The sequence below is a fragment of the Belonocnema kinseyi genome, chromosome 8, assembly GCF_010883055.1.
Source record: "Belonocnema kinseyi isolate 2016_QV_RU_SX_M_011 chromosome 8, B_treatae_v1, whole genome shotgun sequence".
Lineage (NCBI taxonomy): Eukaryota > Metazoa > Arthropoda > Insecta > Hymenoptera > Cynipidae > Belonocnema > Belonocnema kinseyi.
This window is the reverse complement of record NC_046664.1, coordinates 64,208,991-64,225,694: the sequence shown is the minus strand read 5'-3', so window position 1 is coordinate 64,225,694 and position 16,704 is coordinate 64,208,991. Positions and strand designations below refer to the sequence as shown.

Here is a 16,704-nt window from a genome sequence, read left to right as displayed (position 1 = left end):
ATTTATCCACTCAAAATATTTGGTGCATTTTGTTTCAATAGAAAAAAAATTATCCTTAAAAAATGGGGTGGCCCTATAAATATGGGACACACTGTATTGGTATACTGGATTACTATTTGAAACTGCACAATCTACTTTGTATCCCACTGCCCATCGTAGTATGAAATGGGATGTGGAGCAGTAATTTAAACAGCGTGTGCCAACGCTCTTCCACTCTGCAGTGTCAAACTGTAATAGCTGCTTTATCTATTGCTACAAATGGTATTTCGACTAGTGTACTTTCAGATTACTCGTTCATATTACTAATCAGGAAAAATTTAAAATTAGTCAGATGAAATTCAGGGAATTTTGAAAATGAGGTTTTGACCAATAACTTACGACCTTCCCTTGTTAAAGTGTTTAAAAAAATTTTAATTTTCTGGAACTACAAATGTAGAAAATCGAATGAAGACGTGAAATCACGACACGTCTTAGTTTCACCTAAGATTAAGAGGTGAGCAATTCAGCGGATAAGAAAGTCCACTTACCACCTCGTCTCGAGTACTTTCCGGTAATGGTGGCCGGCGCGGTGACTTCCTAACCTCAAAAGTCAAAACGTGCTCAGAATCACATTAGAGAACCAACTGGGAGGTTGTTCTGCTATTCTTCGAGCATCTCGGGGGTCTGAGAAGATTTGTTTCGATTTTGCAGTTTAGACACTAATGTGACACTTTGCGATATATACATATATACTCTTTTATAAATACGATGTTTCATGTTAAATATAAAAAATATGAGAAATCGTTCACATGAAAATTTGGAAGCTTCCAGATTTTGCCACAGAAACAGAACCTTGTAATTCGGACTCCCGACATAAAACCTTTCAATATGTGTATACAGTAATACAAAAATTGTATTTTAATAAGCCGAAATACTAAATAAATCATCGTAATTACATATTATATTTGTATCCATGTCCACTACTTTAAATAAAAATTCTTTCTGAAAAATTAAAAGTGCAAGTTTTTTAAACCGATAATACAGCATGCCAAAAATAAAAGATCGAAAAGCAAGACCTAATAATGCGCTTTTGTTAGATATCATTTTACTGACAAAAAGTCCTCTTTCCCCTCAAAACAAAAATGTCTTGATATTCTTTACCCATTTGTCACTGTAATCTCCAAGTGTCACAGGCGCAAATTTAGCTCGGCTTTAACGCGATAATAATTTGCAGTTTTAGCTCGTTCCCTGGGAAAAATATGATTTGATACAAATTTGTTTCAACAGTTTCACAACATAAGCTTCCATAAACTTTATAAGAAATTATTTTGGTATAAATTATTATTATTACTTTATTAAAAGTAATAAACAAATTTAAAATATCGAACACAAGAGCATTAAACAATATTCTTTAGTTAGAAAAACTCTATTCAATTTCATGTGAGGAAGGCTCAGGAATTTTATCTTCCAATTTTGATAAATTATTATACACCACGTGATTCCAACAAAATAAAATACAAGACTAAAATAAATTTACCCTCCCTAGCTGAAAGGACTAATCACTAAAGTGCGCCGTAATCGATTACAAGTTCATACATGGCCTGAACACGCGAAGGCATTAACTCTTTGAGTAAACTCGTTCTTCTGGCCTCAGGACCCTAAAAACGTATTTTTATTTGTAAAAGAACCTGTAAATAATACACTTTAAAAATTTAAATTCAACTATGTGTGATAATACACTGGAAAAAATATTTATGCAACAAAATCTGGTTTTGTTGATTAAATAGAACCTTTTTCTATGCAAAAAAATAACCAACAAAATAATTTTGTTTACCGAACCATTTTTCTCAGTGTGATAAAGTATGACAACGTACTATTTTTACAATTAGTTAATATGTTTACGTATATGAAGTTTCTACAAGTACCAAAAAACCCGGCTATTCGGACCGAAATTTCGGTGTACGTAGCCACGCCCTTTCCTATAATTCTGATAATAATCAAAATAATGCAAGTAATTTCAAAATAATAAAATTAATCCAAATCTTGGCTTTTGATATAATTCTTCATTCAACAGTTGTTTAAAATTACTATTAAATTTTGAATGCAAAATAATTGTGATTTATTTCGAGCAAACGAATGAAATGCATTCGAAAATACGGTTTTTCGACACTTTCATTCACATTCGGATCGATGACTTTACGATAGTTACAATCACAGAGGGGAATTGTTGCTGAACAAGCAAAACAATCACTTGGACGCAGAACAGAATATATTTCAGTGTTTTTTTTAATAATACGCAAAAAACGCGAGCTTTTCTCTGAATTCAACTTTTAATACAAATAAAAATAATGAAATAATAAATTGCGATTTACCCGGAAGAATAATTAATAATAATGCGTTAAGAAAATATTCGAAGATTCAAAATGAACTACAAAACTCGATAATAGATTACCTCGCGCTTCGCGCTCGGATATTTATTCTTTGCATTTGGAATACTTGAATTAAACTTTATCAAAAATATCTCTTTTAGATGGCAGTATTTATATGCGTCTTCATTTTCTGAATTGTCTAGTTAATTAAGTATAGTTAAAGATTAAGTTTCTCAAAGCTCTATAGGCTTTGAGGTACACATTGTCATCGTGACACTCGCTCTGCACGCTTGATTTTCGACAGACATTTGTAAACAGGTAAATCTCTATTTTTTCGTAATTTCGTCATTTTTCCACAATTTTTTTTTCATTTTCAATGTTATTTTTCCGAGAAAATCCAAAGATTTGTTATGATATTCTTGTAGGTCTTTTAAGAAGCAGATTTTTTTTATATCGTGCGTGGTTTGGACTAAAATTTTGAATTTCGGTTGATTTAAAATTTTTTGAAAATTCTATAACTCTGAGAATTTTTTTAGTAGGAAAAATTCCTTATGATAAATTGTTCGTCCTTTTTAATACTATAAATATCCGTATATAGAATTTTCAAATTCACAAAAAAGTGGTCTCAAAAATTCTCAAAATGCGCTCACTTTTTGAATTTATATCAAAAATAACTGGTTAACGAACTAGGTCTTCCTTTTAGGACCTAAAAAAGGTGTGCCAAAGATGGATTTGATCCGTTGATTTTTGTCGAGAGTTATCGTGTTTACGGACAGACGACTGGACGAACGGACCGCCGGACGGACAAACAGACGCCATCGTAAAAGCTTGATTTTCGGATTCAGGGGGCCTCAAAATGTGGTGATCTCTTGAAAAACTGTGGTGTCAAATTTCGACTAATTCTAATACTTTAACAATCATAAACGATGAGAATTTAAAAAATAGTTTTGGATATAGTAGTGAGTTTTTTACATTTCAAAACCTATTTTCCAAAAAGACGAAAATTAAAAAATACTGTAATTCGATTTAAAAAATTCTCCCAGGCACGAAAGTTATTAAGTCGCCATAGAACTTCCCGTCCTTTCATATAATTTAAAACTCAGCAGAAAAATGACAAACAAAACTAAAGCAAACCTATTTCAGTAAGTCTACGTTTATTTTTTTTATTCGATTTTTCGAAAAAATCGACTAGGAACATTTTTTTTAATAAGAAAATTTTCTCATTTTTATTTTCAAACAAGGCAAGATGCCAGAAAAGAGGCATGTTTTGTAAAAGTTTTTGAAAGAAAAAGGAAAAACAATAAAAAGCCTATAAGAAGTCGGAAGAATAACGTTTTTCCTTATACAAATATAAATTTTTGAACAGGGACAACCGTTTCCCCAACGACTTTTTCATATATTGCATTAATTACAAGAAACGTGATCAAATTAGAATTTTCGAAGAAAAAAATACTTTTGACCATAACAAGTTCGCCGACCCGTTTTGTTAATTACAGCTAATAATGATACTAGCAGTAAAACCCTTCAGAACTGTTACTCACCAATTTTAATGAGACTTTGCAAACTTGTACAACTATGAAATATAATATGCACGTATTTTTATATCGGCAAAAGTGCACTCTATAGGTTGAAAATAACAACTAAAAGGTTAGGGGTGGTTTTAATATTCCACATTTCGTATATCTGAAATTGGAAAACCACCCCTATTTTTTTAACATAATCTGTAAAGCATTTGGTCAATGTGATATTTTTATATATCAGTTCCTCATGCGCTCTATTTTAGACCCTAAATAATTTTTTGCGGTTTTGAAAGTTATTCTGAAAATACTCTACAATTAACTTTAAACATATTTAAAACACTAACTAACTTTATTATTGTATTTTCAAAAACTGCCAAAACAGAAAAAAATGAAATAAACTATTCATGGAACTAATCTTTATTACAATACTACTTTTTTATAAGTAAAAGTTACATTTATACTATGAAAATTATAGATTTTATATGATACTAATTTGAAATTGTACTCAATTATAGTTCGCACTTAATTCATTATATTAAATTTAATTCTTAATTTTAATTTTTGTATTACTTGACGTGTGTGAAATTTTAACATATATTTTTAAGAGTCCCAAACTACTACTGTACCTACTATCGTTAAACTATGAATTCTATTGATTATTATTGATAAATTGTACTTGGGTAATATTGACAATCTTTTTCAAAGTGAGTATTAGGGAAACATTTGAACCCAAAGATATGTAAATTTTTGCGTTTTTAGTACTTGTTAACTACTTTGTTACTTCATTTCAGATTTTACACAATTTTCAATTTATTAGTTCTATATTTAGAATTAAAATTATAATATCCCTTCAAAACTTCTTTTAATCAAATGTGAACATTTATTGCTCGTGTACAGGTAGCCATTTTAAGTGCGACATTTTGAATTGTATAATTTGAACAAACTATTTGGTATAATTTACCCAGGAAAACTTCTTGCGACAGGCTTTTATGATGATTCAACAGTTATAAAAAAGCGATCTGATGCTTCGTGTTCGCCATTTTAAATTTTGTATTTGTATTACAAATCTGTAATAATCGATCTTAGATAACTTTGATAACATATTGTTGTGTAAATTCTCTAACTTTCCTTGGCAAATTTTTCTGGGTATTTCATGCATATATTTTTATACAAATTCCACAGTTTATAGTGAAAATGCAGCCATTTCGAGTTCTTCATTTTCAGTAAACAAACTTGAATGCAAATCCCATATTCTTCAATAAATCTGTCCGCGACATTTTGTAATATACATGTTATCATTTATTCTTGACAGCCAATATTTTACAGCAAAATACAAGACAATATTATTTACAATATGATATAATTTAATAGAAACTTAGTTTCCATCTACATTTTAGAATTGAATATCACGAAATATTCTCATTGGAGAAAATTTAATTGTAGACTTGTCTGAATGAAACTCAAATCAACTATGTAAATTGGAGACAGCATATCAGGATGCATTAATACTAGAAATTTACTACGAAATAAACTTCCCTGATAGGTTGAACTGTTATTCCAGGGTGGGCAGAATTTCGAAAAATTCGTGGTGCTACGCGTTGCTTGTAGCTTCTGATGTGCGATAACCACGCACCGTAAAAGTGCATCTCTGCGATTTTTAACGTCCACGATTTATGGGCATAATTATAACGTTCCGCCTTGACGTGTGACGCGGATGATCGATCACAGGGTCCCGACACGTGAAACAACCTGATGCATATTTATTATTTTAACCTACCTACCCACCATCATCATCGAGATATAACATAACTCAGTTCTGATTCTTTATCTGAGCTCTTTTTCCTAATGCTCTTTCTTTCTTTCCATACTTTTTTCTATAATCGCATAAATCAATTATGTAGACTACATTCATAGTCTATGGTATGTTACTAATTAATAATAATAGCCCTCAAATCCATTCACTCACTTTTTCCACATTGGAGTTTCCGTGTTATCGTTCAATTATCGCGTGCTTTTGTCTCTTGATTTTCTTTTCTACCACATAGTTTCACAGTTAATTAGTATGTACATGGACAGCACATGGGTAATTCTCAAATCGAAGGAAAACTTGAACAACTAAACTACCAGTCACGTCCTTGTAAATAATTTAATAATTTAACTTTTGACGAATTCTCCATTCCCAATCAAGCTTGTAAACTATTTTATTAAATATTAGTGAACAGTTTTGATGATACCATCCCGAAAAATGTTGATAGAATAAATAAAGCTAGATGTCTAAATTGGTGTAAAAAAGATATTACTATGACTATTAGATTGAATTATAATTATGGAAAAAAATGCATAGTACCAGATTCTAATTACCATTATGAATAATATAAGTCAGTGAGAAATTATGCAAAAAAGAACATTAAAGGAACATATCATAACCAGCTAACACAGTGAAAACTCTGGGATCAATTTTGTTGCACCTGATTTCAAGATGAGATTTTATCTTGCTCGGACTTCGGATATGAAACAACCGTCTATTGTTTTGCACCAAACTGCAAAACCTATTGACAACTGGTGAAGTTTCCTACATAAGTCCGAGGGAAACGATAGCTTGTAGCAGGATAATCCTCACACTACCAAGATTAATTTTTGTTGCAGGGAAATGGTACCCTGAATTTGACGTTAGATTCACATTTTGTTTTTTCTGTGACAGAATACGGAAGAAAAAATGCGGGAAAATCCACAATATATTTGGAATTATGTTCACGGTATTCAGCAAAAATCTAGGATATAAAAAATTGTAAAACACAATGAAAGTGAAATTACTGATCCTCGAGCTGTTGTGGATACCCTCGCGAAATACTTCATTAGTCTATATGTAAGTCATGCAAATAATAATTATTATTATTATTTTTACGTATCCAATTCAATGCCCAATGGGGATGTAAGAGATTGTGTGAAAATACAAATTTATGTATTGAATTTCGTAAGTTGGTGCTCTCAAAATCACTTAAGTTTAAATAGAGATAAATTTAAAGTAATTAGCTTCTGCCGTCAAGCCTAGTCCATCATATTTCATTACAAACTTAATGATATTAGCTTACAGCGAGTAGAGTAAGCGTTAGACCTGGATATAATTTGTGACTATAGAGTACAATTTGATGAATAAATCAGCAATTTGCTTAGCTCTGCAAAACGGGTATTAGGATTTATAATTCTCACAAGCAAGCCATTTAAAAACGTCGACACAATTCAGCTATCGTTCAGTTCATTAGTAAGTTTGAAGATGAAATTCACCTCAATGATCTAGTCACCCTATCATGCTCATTCTGTAGGAGCGCCTGAAGCCATCCATAAGAAATTTCTGAAATAAATGGTGTGGAAGACGGAGGGAAGATACCCTGAGCGAAAATCGAAATACATAGGCCTGTTACAAAAATGTCAAGTTTGTTCCTGGGAAAGTAGATGAAATTTATGCTGTAATCTACTTTGTAATTAAATTAGTAAAAGGTCGGATAGTGTGCTCATCGTTGCTTGGAAGTCTGATATTTCGTGTTCCTCAATACAATTCCTGATCACGTGGCCTGTTCTACCTACCGACGCCTGATCCCAACGTGATCCCAACGTGATTCCAACGTGATTTTAATTTCATCAATGATCAAAATGTGTAATAGTTTCGACTGGTTTAATGAAAGGCCACATACAAGATTTATAAAACTTGCAAAAGTTGTAATATCTCGAACCATGTAAAAACTATGTTAAACTATATTATTATGCTTTAGATTCGAAATTCCTTCAGGTTGAAAGGTTTTGTATTCAGATTGTATTCAGACTTCTAATTTACAAAATTATAAAAATTGTCAAATTTTTATTCTTAAAATACATCTAAAGAATTCAATATTTTTCAATTTTAACTTTTCAAAATATTATATCTAACATTTAAGATTTGATATTTATTTTACTTTATAATAATTAATTAAATTTTACAGTATTTTCAATTGAAATATATTTTTATTTGATAATTAGACATTCAAAACAAGAAAGTGACCTTATTAGATAACAAGTTATTACCTCTGTTAGATGCTATCACTTCTAATCCATAATTCCTGTTACCCACATTTTTACTGGAATTCGAGAACTTTTGATTGTTTCTGTGCGTGCTAGATTTAGAAGCTTTCAGACAAATCAATGGCCATTGTACTACACACAAAGTGAAAAAATTCAATGGTTAGCTATTTTGAAATTTATCTAGATTTTTTATTTAGCGTGGACACGAACCATTGAATTTTGATAAATCTCGGTAGCATGAATCTTGGTATGTTTATGTGAAGTAATTACAATCAATATAATTATATCAAATTTGTTGGTGATTCTGTAAATATTGTCATGATTAATCAGTAATTATCTTAATAATACTTGATAGACTAAATTTAGGGTAATGAGAAATTGACCTGTTATAAATAATTACAATAAAGTAATTTTCTATCACTCCTGAAAACTCTACTATTTTTAATTAAACCTGCTCATCCCTGAAAAGTGTTTTGGCTCAGAATGGGAGTGCAAATTAGTTCATATAAATCTTGCTTGCAGAAAAAAATATGTTGAGATACTTCAGATACTGATGAGCTTAATATTCACGTTCCGGTGCTTTTACTCTAATTGTTTTCGCAGTTTCATTTTACTGAGAGCTATACTAAATATTCTCAAATGAAGGCTCAACTGATGTAATGCTCATTTTTGAATAATTCCAAAAGGTGTTAATTTTACTTGAAGTACTTTTACTATCGATGAACCCTCTGCTTTGCTAATTTGTATTCCAATTCATTTATTGGTTGACTATTGCTTAGTCAATCAGAAATTTATAGTGATGTATATTTATGCAAATCAGTTTACTTACTCCAAGGAGATCGTTTATTATTCTTACACAGTTCAGTGAAAGTTTCTTAAGCAGATTGCTTTGCTTCACTGTGGTTGATTTACTTACGTAAATTTCTCAGGATTACTTTTCTAAATGAGTTTTAGCTCATTAATATCAATTGAAAAATTATTTTCTTAACTATTTAGCATAAATCTGAAATACTTTAGAATAAGCTGTGTTATGCAGATACGTAAAACGAATAAATATCTACTTTTGATGCAAATGCAGAATAGGGGCGTCACCTTTTTTTTGGTTGGAAAAACAGTTTTTTTTCTGCAAGGAACTATTAGAATTTTTAATTAAACGATAAATAAAGCAATCTGACTAGGCATAATTTAAAAATTATTGTTACTTTTGTTACTACGATGTCTTAAATATGGATATGTCACGATATCGGAATGATCATATTTAACTAATCGTTTAGGTGATTTTAAACGCCCAAACGGCCAGAAAACCTCCTTTAAAAGGTCATAAAAAGAATGTTGTCAAAATCCTACCCTTTTCCAACGTTTCGTGGAGGCGGGAAGGCACCCCTATGACCGGTAAAAAAGAATGTTGGTCATATCACTTCCCATTTCCAACTTCTCGTTAAATGTGATGATTCCGATATATCGCGACAGACCTATATTTGAGACATCATAGTAACAAGATTAATAATAAGTTTTAACTTTTGTCTCATCAAATCGCTTCATTAATCGTTTAATTAAAGATTCTAATAGTTTATTGTCAAACAAATTTGTGTTTGCAGCCAAAACGGAGATGACAGGTGACGCCCCTATTCCGCAATCTAATCCTACTTATATATATTTTTTTCACTTCACTCCATTTTGACTTATTGAATAAGCAATGTTTATTATCAAGTAAACTCGGAAAAAAATCTGTATCAACAACGTTTTTATTGGTTCAGCAATAGCTTGTAGTAGAAATGAAAAATAAAATATTTCATTCATTCAACAAATATTGTTACATAGTAAAATTTGGTTCATTTCACGAAGAGTTTTGGTTGATTTAACTATATAAATTATTTGGTGTATTGAATCAAAATATTTAAAAAAATCATCAACGGAAAGCGATATTTGAAAGTTTCTATTGTTTCATTATTTTAAAATATACGCATACTAATATGAAAAGGAATAGGGATACACATACATTTAAAAAATTAAAACTTAAATATAATACTAATTTGTATCAGAGTAAATTCTTTTTTACAATTTTTAATCATCGTGCCAGTAAAATGACATGTACATGAAAATGAAAATAAATGGTCATTTTTTTAAAGTTATTGAATGCTTGAAATCATTTTATGATTTTTTATTTTTAACTGTTAATACTTTATTTCAAAATATTTTTGAAATTAACTGTTTTTATATTTCTAATTGTTTGATTTTTCTTTTTTTTATTGCCTTAGAATTCACGAAATATTCTTTTAATGACGTTTCCTGTTGTAGAGCAAGTAAAAAATTTCAATAGACATGTATGAAAACTAGTTGAAGTCTCTATTTTGCAATTACGAGAATGTAACTAATAATCAGTTAAAACATTAATTTTATTCTATTTTTAATTAATAATCTAAATCTAAAATTGTTATAAACAAATTTTACCTACTTAAAATAAAAAGTAATTTACTGTATACCGTATACACTGTACACGGTATACAGTATACCTATCAATGCATTTGAACTACTTTCCAACTTATATTTTTAATTTTTCAGAGAATACTATTGCTATTCCCATGTTTATTTTTATCAGTGAAAGATGATTATGAAACATACAATGTTAAAAAATATTTAAATTCTCGATTTTTTCATGAATTTAACATAATAATAATGATATAATTCAGTTAATAATCTGTTTAGACAGGCTATTGTCTGGAAAACGGCCTATTTATACCGAAATTTCGCTAAAAATACACGAACTTCTTGATATGTGTAGACGCTTATATTTTAACAATAAGTAATAATTAACTGAGAAATAATATTCACTATAATCAAAGTCATTTTTTAGGAATAAACAATTAAACATTTCCTAATAACTGAAAACAAGAATTAATCTTTGGTAGATTACTTTTTATGCTCATTTCTTGTCAGTAAAGTTTACCCATTTAAATTTTTTAATAATTTGAATTAAAAGAGTTTTAAACAAGTTATTGATACCCCAAACTTCCCTAACAACATCTTATCGTCCTAAATTAACTACATTCAGTGCTTTTTCTGCTAGTGACACGTGTTGCAGTGAGTCAAATGAATTGAAGAAAAAAATTTACTTCGCTTAAACTGCAAAATTCTTTTAATAATTTGATAAACAAGCAAATCAAATTATTTTTTGTCTATTTATTTATATGATATTGTTTTTCCTATTCACATGTTCTTCACTCTCACAATCTATTGTAATTTCAAATACGCACTGCATTTTACTTGTAGTACTTGGTAAAAACTGTGGCTTAGAATTATTAAAAATAAAATAAAAAGCTACTTGGAATAATGTAATTTTTTAAATAACCAATATTAATTGCATTCAATGCATAAATTTTTCTCTTTAACAATTAGTGAAAACTTATATTTTAATAAAATGATACTAATCCCCAAAAGAAAAAGTTACCATATGAACGACTGAAATTATACTAAGATTGTATTAGATTCTAATTATAATTATTGCTTCGTTTTTACAAGTAGTTAAAGAAAAAAGTTACTCCGTAATTTTGCAATTTGTCAGTTAACGGAATTAATTGACAGTTGCATCAATTTGAATTTCACGAGGAGTATTTTACTCTTACACACTCTTTTTTATCATTGCCATAATTTTCTTATATTTCATCAAACTTTCAATAATTTTCTTGCCCAAAAACCTTTCTTTATAACTACTTTATCTCCCTAAGTCTCCAAACTTTTTCTTTACACATTTAGCCAGTGTTTCCTACGAAACGCCTGAAGGGAACGAACCGAAAAGAAAGCACGAGACTCTTTTTTTTTCATGAAAAATGAAATTTGTATACCTTGTTTTGCGGAGAAGCAAATGTTAATTTAAGTTGTTTTTCACACTCAAGTTCGATGACACGTCCTGGAAGATGAGCGGCGCGCGATTCGCTTACACCGAAAATTTTCAAATACAGGGATAAATTCGAGATACCGGAACTCATCGGCAGGGACACGCTATTCGAGGGATGCGGGAACGAGTACTGGGCGTCAGTGAGCCTTGCGACGGCACGTATTCTCAACAGGGGCGTCGCGACGCATGCGTTCCTGGCAGATTCAAGAAGAGCATCCGTAGTAACAGAAGCGACTACCTGTACGATTAAATTAAACTTTCTTTGATTCGGCGATACTCCATTTTCACAGTTTCACTTACTAATCGCACGGCTATAATGTTCACGATAAGAGTCGACATTTAGTATTTAGTAATGCGGGGGTTAACTACTAGAAATTTTGGTGTACACTAGAATTCAAGCGAATTCAAAAGAATTTCATAGAAGTCCATAAGCTATGTTACCAATTTGATGTGAGGAGGTCACGCCAAAAACTACGGTTGTAACATGGGGCGAAGGGGGGGGGGGCAGTGGAAATCAAATTTTGAACTTAACATAACATTAAGTACGTTTTCTGGTGATAAAGTCTACGAATTTTGCGAAAGATGGCCGCTCTTTACCCATTTTGATAAATACTTCTTTTTTCAACGTTTTCAAGAAAATTACCCTTTTTCTCGTTTTTTTCTGAAATGCAACCTTAATTCATGGAACCCAATAATTATATTCAACTACTTTTGGTTGAAGAGTCTACTATTTTTGGTTTGGAATTCATCTGGGTTGGTGAAAAATTCGAATATTTGGTTAAAAACTTTTTACTAAACTACTTTGTTCATAATTTATATTTGTTGGTAAAAAATGCAGCTACTTGATTGAAAGTTTAACTACTTTGTTCAAAATTAATTTCTTGGTTTAAAATTCATATGTTTGGTTGAAAAATTAAATATTCCAGTTTTAGAAAACTTATCTTGGTTTAAAAAGTCATCTTTTAGGTTGATTGTGGAACTTTTTTGTTAAAATTTGTTTTTTAAATTCATAATTTTGGTTCAAAACTTATCTAATTGGTTAAAAACTTAATTAGACTGTTGAAATTAATTTTTTTTACATTATTACATGTTTGGTTGAAAATTGATATTATTAATTGATAATTGATATTTTCTGGTTAGAAATTTTTCCTTCAAAATGCAACTGTTTGGCTCAATATTAATCTGTTTTGTTTGAGAATTTAATCATTTTGTTGAAAATTTGTATTCTTTTATTGAATTCAAGTGGTTTTTATTTAAAATCTTCATCTTCTTCGACTAAAATATCAACTATTTCCTGTTTCGTTCTAAATTCATATTTTGTGGTAGATGAATCAACAAATTTAGTAGAAAATGGAACTATTCGGTTGAAGAAAAACTTTTTTGTTGAAAATTAATATTTTTAGTTTGGAAATTAAACTATTTGGTTAAAAAACTAACTTATTTTCATACAAATTTACCAATTTGTTCGAAAATAAGCTTTTTTGTTAAAAAATAATATTTCTGAGTTCAAAATTCTGCTGTTTTTGATAGATAATTCGTCCTTTTAACTTTAAAATTGATCAGTTTTGCTAAAAATTGAGGTTTTTTGTTAAAACTTCGTGTTCTTTGGTAGAACATTAATCTTCTTCATAGAAAATTCATCGTTTTCGTTAAAAATTTAAGTATTTGGTCAAAAATTTAATCTTTTTCTGTTGTCAGATAAACCACTTGGTTGAAATTGAATCAACTTTGTTAAAAATGTATTTATTATAAGATTCACCTCCTTAATAGAAAATTCAACTACTTAGTTAAAAATTCATTTTTCTTAAGATTCACAAATTTGAAAATTCAACGATTTTATAGAAAATACATATATTTTGTTGAACATTCTTCTTTCTTATTAAGAATTCAATTATTAAATTTTAAAAAATTTTCTTCTCTGGTACAATTGAACTAGTTTAACGTTAGTTATTTTGTTGAAAATTACTTACGAGTTTTTTAGTTCAAAATTCATCTCTGTCAGTACAAAATAAACAATTTTGGTTGTTAATGCAACTTTTTTGTTAAAGATTAACTTCCTTTTATTGAAAATTCGTCTATTTGGGTTGAAAATTATTTTATGTTTTATTAAACTTTTACCAGGTGAACCCGTTTATACATCATAGCCACGGACAAAGTCAAGTAAATGATGAGATTAGAATGTTATAAGTTAATTCAAATAATTTAATACGATGCTTCAAAGCCTTCTGAGAGGAAGCGATATAAAATTTTTAGATTGATCCAGAATTCTCGTTATATTTATTTAAATAATACGCTTGTTCCGCAACACTGCTCCGACCCAGGTTGCTGATCAATCTCCCTAGCAATCACCCCAAATGAAGATCTACACAAAGTCGTCATGTGAGGTTCCCCACTTGGGTCCATTAGTATCCAAGGTCTTTAGTTTCAGGTGTCATTCACTCTACTGACACTCTTTTTATTAAATATAAGTCTCCATATTTTTCTGTCCTGACATAACTACGTAAAAACAGAAATATTTTCAAAATAAAAACAAAAGAATAACCAGTAAAAAATAATGAATGAGGTGAAGATTCTGCCTGTGAGACAATATATGATTTATATAGGAATTAACGGTAAGGTTTTGCGGTCCCACAAAATCACCTGATCCCATATTGGGTCGTATGTTTAAAAAAATGATTAATTTTTTTTACCAAAATTATTTTCCTCAATGTGAACAGGATTGTGTCAGGAAATATGTAGTAAATATATTACCATCTATCTGTAAAAAAAAAGAATTTTTAAAGTGATGTTTTTTTTTAATCAGTTTTAAACAATTTTAGAAAAACTTCCATCAATTTTTAAACTATTGCCTGTTTTCTCAGATCAATTGAAAGAACAGGAGTTTTCGCGTTGAACAAGGAAATAAAATCCCAAGTATATTTTTCAAATAATTATGAAAATGTCGTAATAATATTGTTTGAATACACTGAAAATAACATGGCTAAAGACCATTGATTATTACATCAAATTTTCTTTAAAACTTTTTTGAGGAATTTTCAATGACTTATTTTTAATCTGTAATGTCTTTTTACGAAATGAACCAGAAACGAGTGATTTTCAAAAAACCGCATATTCCACATGCCAAATTAAATGGTTTAAGCAGAAAACCGACTGATCATAAGTTCAAGTTTGAGTAATTCATTCAATTCAAAAGATTGCAAGAGGATTCTAAAGAATTCAAGCTGAATTCAAAAAAGTTGAAGGTTACTTCAAAAGAATTCAAAAGGTTTATTCAAGAGAATTCAAAAGAATTGAAAAAAGATTTACACCTAAACTCATCAGTGGTTAAGCCCTTGTTACAGTAATGAATGCATGTACACTATACATATCGCGTGACTTTTTACATTATGGAATAGAAGCTTCTAATGTGTCCCCTTAGGGTTTACATTTTTCTTGCACCTTCATCCCTATTCCTTTACACACCCTCACACACTTACTTGGTGGTGGGAGGGGGGTCTGCAGTTTAAAGTGGGTTCCAAACCACCATGGGCAACAGCTTTAAGAACTTAGAGAACCTTTTTCTCTCGAGGTACCGGTCCCACGACTCTCTGGAGATGAACAACTTCCTTGCTAGGCTAGTGTTCATCATGGGCTGCCGAGGCTCTTCCAGAGTGCGAGGCGGGAATCTAATCTGCAAGCCGACGGGGTGGGTCCAAAGCCTACGCTTTAGCCCCCATGACCATCGTCCTACCCCTCTTTATATTATCGTTACGTATTTAATTCAAAAGATTTAACCGTCACGAATAAAAAAAAAAGGGAACCAAAAAATAAAAGATGGTGTTTGTACATGGTCGTACTCGCAATTATGATAGGCGTTGTAGCTTTCATTTTTAATTATAATTGAAGAGTCAATGTGAAATAGAATTGAGTTTCATAAAACTTTAATTTCTCCAAGAAAAGTTACTTCATCAATGTAATATTTAGAGTAAATTTTTTTTATAATATAATGTGAATAATATGTAATACAATGGCAGAATAGAAGAATTAAATTATGTGAGTTACTGATTGTAAATAATTTTATATGAATGCTGAATGGTGAATAATTCATAGAGTTTTTAAAAAGCAATGCATTTACTTTGAGACCTTGAAACTGCTGGTCTCTCTTTAAGCGACTCTCTTATTTCCCAGTGGTCCCCTAATCTGATAAAAAGATAATATTGAAAAAACAATTTTTTATTTTAGAAGGTAGACCTTTTTCTTTGGAACACATCAATATTTTAAGAAGTTTGAAATTTCTTTCATCGCATCCTTCAGTTATATTCTTTACTTGAAAGGGTACATTTTTTATAGCAAAAGGAGATTACGTGTCACAGAGGCTTATCCATACAGCTTGTCAATAAAAGTAAAACAAATTCAGTAAATAAGAGATACATAAGAGGATACTATTTATTATACAATGATTCTATTATTGGCAAAGAGAAAATTGTGACTATTTTATATAAAAAAAACAAGTACAGATTGAATAATGTTTAAACAAGTGTACCCTGGACAGGAAAGCAGAAAGATTAAAAAGAAAATTAATAGCAAATCTTGATTAAGAGAACATGGGCCAATAAATCTGATCAAAGTAATGCCTTTCACGAGTATAAAACTCTCCTCTGGAGATTTTATTGCGATAAACTAACACCAGGACATCATTTTACGAGGAAAATGCAATGAACATTTCAAATCACGCGAGTCTATTCCAGGAAACTGGAATGTACTTTTATCATGAGCACGAAACAACGCTGACCTAGTATCGGTCATAATAATAAAGCGCACTGTTTCATTCAGGAGGAAACTTTAGGTCACAGGTTACGACATTATATAACAGATGCATCACATACACTACCGACGGATAGTATTG

The 16,704-nt window shown here is 30.2% G+C and overlaps 1 protein-coding gene across 1 annotated transcript in view; it reads right to left on the bottom strand.

Annotated features, from left to right (window-relative positions):
- The window catches only part of LOC117178517, a 268,557-nt gene extending 256,399 nt beyond the window's left edge, over positions 1-12,158 (bottom strand). Inside the window, exons 1-2 of the mRNA XM_033369945.1 lie at positions 12,120-12,158; positions 11,767-12,057 (exon numbers count right to left, since the gene is read on the bottom strand). Of these exons, the coding sequence (XP_033225836.1) occupies positions 11,767-12,057; positions 12,120-12,158 (330 nt within the window). The remainder of the gene's footprint in view (positions 1-11,766; positions 12,058-12,119) is intronic.
- Between the last annotated feature and the right edge of the window lie 4,546 nt (positions 12,159-16,704).